The 6,536-nt window shown below is 36.1% G+C and overlaps 1 protein-coding gene across 7 annotated transcripts; it reads right to left on the bottom strand.

Annotated features, from left to right (window-relative positions):
- Positions 1-120: 120 nt before the first annotated feature.
- LOC103430977 (phosphoglycerate mutase-like protein 1) lies at positions 121-4,878 on the bottom strand. 7 transcript variants are annotated; one of them, XM_070822225.1, is made up of 11 exons: positions 4,693-4,837; positions 4,234-4,286; positions 3,431-3,495; positions 3,191-3,298; positions 2,960-3,039; positions 1,870-2,032; positions 1,337-1,411; positions 1,090-1,178; positions 754-873; positions 581-625; positions 121-502 (listed from the first exon to the last, which is right to left on the bottom strand). In XM_070822225.1, exons 3-11 carry the CDS (start codon positions 3,488-3,490, stop codon positions 379-381), a joined length of 864 nt encoding a protein of 287 aa, XP_070678326.1. In that variant the 5' UTR covers positions 3,491-3,495; positions 4,234-4,286; positions 4,693-4,837; the 3' UTR covers positions 121-378. The 7 variants fall into 7 exon arrangements, with proteins under 7 accessions (XP_070678326.1, XP_070678327.1, XP_008367347.1 ...); XM_070822226.1 differs by lacking the exon at positions 4,234-4,286 and adding an exon at positions 4,485-4,578 and having other exon boundaries at positions 4,693-4,801; XM_008369125.4 differs by lacking the exon at positions 4,234-4,286 and having other exon boundaries at positions 3,431-3,492; positions 4,693-4,878.
- Between the last annotated feature and the right edge of the window lie 1,658 nt (positions 4,879-6,536).

The raw sequence follows: 6,536 nt of genomic DNA on the forward strand, positions 1-6,536 counted from the left end.
GTTCTAACAACGTCTGAAATTGAAACAGGTCATTCACTACTGTCGACTGTTAAGCAACGAGGACGAAAAACGCAAACAAAGAGGACTTGCCAAGTATGCCTGTGGGAGGGGACCAAAACATTGCAACCAGAATTACTCTTTTGTCTATAAAAGTGAGCAAATGCTGATAGTTCAAGGACTAAAACGCCGATACGCGACCACAGGACACTGCTGTTTGTACTTGAAATAACCATTTACCATCATCAACAATACAGGTCTCATACAATGCAACCCTGTGCTCTGATATTTTTCATGGACAAACCAGACACTACCATTTTATGCAAGCACGATGTCCGAATTTGTCCACCACTTCTAGCATCTTCCTTTCTTTAGTGCAATTTACACTTGAGTTCGGACCTTTTCTTTCCCACGGTACTTCTCATCAGCAACATCACTAGGGAGATCCGGCCCCAATGGAATCTTTCCTGGATAATCAGTTGTTGATGAATCGGACCCTGCCATACTGGAGAACGAACAGAAATCGTAAGAATCCTAATCAAACAGAAGGAATCCCTTTCATAACTAACGAAAAATCACTCACCTTCTGTCAACAATGACCATGGAGCGAAGCTCGCAATTTGAAAAGCTGCAATGACATAAAAGAAAAAGAGTGTTAGCCTGATAACTCGGAAAATCAATGCCTAACAAGTTTGTTAGCTTTAGTACTATTGAAACATCTACTAAGCTTGTGATCCTTGTATAGAGTGCACTTACTGTTTGGACATTTCTTTTTTCATCGAAGGATGACAGTCATTTCCTAGTGCGTTTAGCGTGTGAGACAAGAACCCGTTATGAGTAACAATCGCTATTTCTTTCTCTTTCCTTGTCCACAACCTGTGAAGTGACAAGGAGGCACCAAACCGGTATAAGTTTGATCATACAAGAAAACGAGCAATAAAAAAGTATCGATCTTATGGAGGATGAGAGCATCAAAAGGGCTGATAAGCTTAAAAACTCGAAAGTTTATGAAACAACAATAGATAGCAACACCAACGGAGCATGTGCTCCATAAGATAGCTTCTTGCTTCTGATGGTTACAAGATAAGCTACCAGTTCATGAATTTCAATCCCCTAGCTGCAACTTCCTCTGTCGTCTCCCTCACATCGGCCTTCCACAATATATCCTCATCAGTTTCTATCTGTAAAAACTAAAGATATTAGCATATAACAATAAAAAAATTGAAAAAAAATTGTATAACAATCCAAATGTACAGCCACCAAAAGATGAAAAGCACCATAAAGTAACTTAAAAATACTAATTCCTCCCCCAGTAATTGTTAGCTATCCAACTACTTGCCAGCGAAAAATCAACCGCAGGAAATAGAAACTGATAGTCGCTGATGTTCCTCCTGTTATCACAGGGATGAACGCCCTGCAACCAGAAATTTACAACATAAAATTTAAAGCCCAGAGCATCAAATCAATAAAACATCAAGACTACGCACCAACGCTACTAAGGACCAAGTTCACGATGAGTTCTAACAATTTCTTATTTAACATACAAAAATAAACAAAGAGGTTTTTTTGACATCTCTTCTGATCAATTTGATCAGAAAATTCTGACATTATAAAATACATGGCAAAGACAAGCCAAGTTAAGCGACGCTACACCACAACAATGTAACTATCAAGGGACAAATCAAATAACCAAACTTGCCTAAGAAAACTTAGCTTTCTTCCATAGATATTGAAGATAGCCACTAGGTTAATAATGTTCAACAATTGAGGTTAAACTTGACCACATTAAGTTGCATACGATTCACACACGTCCAGTTCAAATAAAAAATAAAATCAAAGAAGTCAAAATAATTTGGTTCTTAGCTGACATACCAAATGTTCTCGACAAAGCTCTACCGCAATGATTGGTGGGCAGTTGAGATTTGAAATCGATGGGCGTTCACTATTTCCTGCATTTGCCACCATTAGAGGTGGTACGTCCGTTCTATCCTTGTAACCCTCACCTCCAAATACTCCGACAGCCGTTTGCAGAGTCCTAGTCAGTCAAACCAACTTTAATTACAGCTTAACAGAATCTAAAAATGGAAATGTTTCTCCAGGGAGGAAGAATCTTCAAGAACAGATTAAGCAAGTTCATCAATTGTAAATTGGCTATTGCATTAACAACGAAATTTCCAGAAAAACTAAGCTTAATTACAAAGAAACAAGTGTAATATACTTCTTTTCTTTTCAGTATCTTGGAATAAGAAGATAATTTAAGATTTGGCTCACATCCTATCATCTCTTCAACATAAAATAACAAAGAAAAGGTTCCGTTTGCGTAACCTCTACAACTCTAAGTACTAGTTATCATGTACTCTGTGAATTCCGAATCATAAATAAAACAAGTTATTTTCGTCTCTGTCATCTTGTAACTAGAACTCTGGGAGTTGCCGTCACTGACTACCAGTGTCTATTCATGTCAGAAAGATTATAATACCCATGTCCAGGAATCATACACCAAAAATTTCTCTGAAAAGAAATAGATATGTTAAGACAACTCCGAAATTGTTTCTATCTGCTAACCAAAAACCTAATAAACAAAAATCTCTTGACAGAAAATTACAGTTTAATTTCCAAATGACCCCCCAAATTACCATATTTTCAACTCTAAAAACATAGTGTTAAGATCAAGATTCTTGAATACAATTACAACCCAACCTTTTTGTTTTATCTCTCCTCTCAAGCTCCTATATACACACAACTTAGTCCAACTAACCAAATTATGCCTTTACAGTTTTTCAAAAAATTTTCCATGAGAAAGATTCACGAATTGGATCCTTTTCTACCGTTATTTGTTTGTTGTACTCAACCTTTCAAGCGGAAAATATTTCAACAAAACATAGAGAGATTAATAAAAAGCACTACCATGAAAGAAAAAGACAGAGAGGTAGGCTAGATTCGGGAATTATGGCATAATTACCTTAGCAAAGGAGATGTAATGACTAACTCAATCCTCTTGGAAAGCCCACATTCATGAACATGCTTACGCAAATTATCAACCTGCCACCGCAGTAAGAGAACAATTCATAAATTATCTTTGATGACAATGTCTTTACTTGTAGAAGGAAAATATTCATTACAGGCTTTGTAGTTCTCAAAGTTTTCGTAACATAGTATCTGTATAAGAAAAAGTTGTTGATTTTCTTCCCACCTGCTGCCAGCCTAGTGGAGTAAGGCGTGCATCAAAATATTCAGGTTTCATGTATGCTTTGTAGTTCTTAGCTCCCTCTACATTGTGGATTCCTTGTCCATGCCTCACCTGGATGAATGGATTTGTAAAATCATGTTTTGCGAGAAAAAAGACAAGAACGAAGACAATATTGAATGTCCCTCAAACCAAAGAAAACCACAACAAACCGTATGCAAATCCAAAATCAAAGTCGGTACCAACCAGGTGAAGAGTTTTGCATCGGTGCAGCGGAAACAAACTTGGACCAGAACCATTGTCCATAGCTGCTGCTTAACCAGTAAAAGTTACTTTAACATTAGAACAGAATGACAGTACAATCAAAATAAGGACTTCAAGCCAGTATTTGGTGAAAATTATAGATATAAGTATATAGCCGCAGTTAAAGAATTTGAAGCTTGGCAATGATGAAAATAGCATGTTAAAGAATAGATTCATGTGCATCAGTACCTCAGGCCATGAGAAGTCCAACCACAAAGTTAATAGATCTTACAATCAGCCATTACTACAGTACAAATTTTAGTAACACGGCTTGTTACTGTTTCAAAATCATGACCTGTTGCAGAACCCAAATCTCCCAGAACTATCTCTTTTCATATTCATCCATTTTATATAGTGAAGACTTCGGGGAAAAAATTGTAGTTACTAGGATGCATTCATGACTTGACATATTCTTCCTAGGAGTAAATGACCTACAACAGAAGCCTGTCACAGTACAAGTAGAGTCTATGGAAGCGAAGTGCTATACAACAGTGTATTGTCAAGAATCAGGTATTAGCACCAACCAAAGTGCATTTTATCAGATATCATGATTTATGAACAAGTTCTGTACATTTTCAACCATTGGGTGATATCACCATCCAAAGCGCAAATCATAAACTATCATCGACAACTCAATCCACTGACATACGCAGATGTTTATGCGAAAAACTTTGAAACTGTAATTTTGTCTGCCTCTATAGTGATTGGGTTAAAAATAATTGAACATAAAACAAATGAGAATGGACCTCTGGAACCAATAGCAATCCGTGTCCCTCAGTTGCATAAACAATCGTGAGCACTGGATTTCAACCAGAAAAAGAAAAAAAGAAAGCAAATTTAAGAGTTTAACCCAGTTACTTAAAAACAAAAAAGTGATCAGCATTCCCCAACGAGATGATCCAAAACCAAAATCATTCATGCAGTTTGATTGGAGCATTATAATACATAAAATGATAACACACTTGATGAGGTAATTCTAATAAAGCCAGGATCTTACCATCCAAATTCACAAATCAAAGATACCAAACGATCATCTAAGATGCTATTATCCAAATCATATTATATATCCAAAAATGCAGGAAGTAAGAAATCTGAGATATTAAAACAAACCCATGTTGAAGAATTCACCAAAAATAAACTGCAAGTTAAGGAATTGGAAATATAAACAAAGAATATGAGCATAGTTTGGAGATGGAAGAGTTTACCAGGGCAGGGACAGACACAGAATATACGCTAACTGCAAAAGGATGGTGATATCTGGGCGGTGGGGGAAGAGAGGAATGTTAAAGAGGAGGAGCCGTGATGGTGATATCTCTATATCTCTACTCCAAGTGAGAGACTGACTGACTGACTGACTGTCTGGACCTCCCAATTTTTTGCTTTGACTTTTACGCATGTTTTCATCTCTCGTGTAGATTGTGTGGACCATAAAACTGGAGTCTATTGTTTTTTTTTTTTTTTTTTTTTTTTTTTTGGTATTTACGATGAGGCTTTCCAAAACACAAAATTATTCTTAATTGCTTCATAAATCTTAAATTGGTCATTGCAGCTCTTGAAATTCAAATTTAGTCTCACCTTGCCTCATACCATTTACGTTCGTAAACAAATCAAGATTGTAAACATGGCATGAGGGAGACCCATTTATGTTGTAGTTTTTAAATTTTTATCAAACATTCTTCAACTAATTATCGATGAAAAACTATGACTTTTCATTTCAATTTGCCAATTAATCACAAATTAATATCACAAAACTCCTAAAATCTAGTAGATGTCTTATCATATAACATTTCTAAAAGAAATTCTCTCTCAAATAAAAGTCGTTTGAAATTCTAAAACCACAACAAACGCTATTAACATATAATCATGAAACATGATATATGCATGCACATATACATTAAATATAACATTATTGGTGCGTTATGTATCTTAACTTGGGTTCGTATTAGTATTTTAGTACACTAAAAGACAAATTGTGGTACGTTATATATATTTTTTTTTTTGGTATATATCAAGCTACTTGTGTGTTTTTTATCCTAATTTTGATATGTACAAAGCTAATAGTACGGATGTGTAACCCTAAGATAGGATATAACTTATTCATATATAAAGAAGTGTTCTATTTTTCTACATTTAAGATAGTCTATTGAGACGCCTCTGCCCAAAGGTGCTCTTTTGAAAGCCGATCTCTATGGCAAGAACCTTTCCACACACAGGAGCCTTCAACAAAGGCCACTTGAGAAGCCTTGTTGTTGTTTTTTTTTTTTTTTTTTTTTTAACAAACAAGTATTATATACAAGAGGGGGTGAGTTTAGCCTCACAATGAATTAAAATAATGTGGTTCAAACTCGTTTTTGGCGAGAATCAAACCTAATACCTCTCTTACAAATGAAGAGTACTAAATGACTAGAAGCCTTGTTGTTGTATCTTTTTTTTTTTCTTCTTCTTCTCAAAAATAGAAACAGAAGACTAGGGGTGAAAAAAATACCGAATATTCCAATCCGAACCAAAAAAATCCCGAAAGTGAACCTAAAAAATACCAAACTGAAAATCCTAAAAATTTCGGTATCCAATACCGAACCGATCTCACATTTCTTTCTTTCGGTAATCCCGAATTGAACCAAAATGAAAAAAAAATATTATTTAATTTGAAATGTATATTTGGAATTTTAATAGTCGTCGGATTTGGTTGAGATTTAATCTCAACCGTTGAATACAAATCAAACCCTCAGAAACTCAGTCATTCTCTTTCTCTGTCTCTCGACTCGACCTCACTTCACCACCCTCCTCGCCGATTTCTCTCTCCGTCTTCAAATTTGGCCACACCTACATCACATAAGTGACTCACCTCTCTCTCTACTGACTTATCACATCTCTGATCTCTCTCTCTTGACTTCTCATCCCTCAGACCCTCACTGTGGATGAGCCTTCCTTCACGACATAGAGGCAGAGCCACGGCCACCGGCGCCGCTTACCTCTCTGATCTCTCTCTTTCTCTCGACTTCTTCATCCAGATTCTAGTGCACTGTGCACCGATTCTCCCCTAGATCAG

Source organism: Malus domestica, chromosome 05, assembly GCF_042453785.1.
Source record: "Malus domestica chromosome 05, GDT2T_hap1".
In the NCBI taxonomy this organism is placed as follows: domain Eukaryota; kingdom Viridiplantae; phylum Streptophyta; class Magnoliopsida; order Rosales; family Rosaceae; genus Malus; species Malus domestica.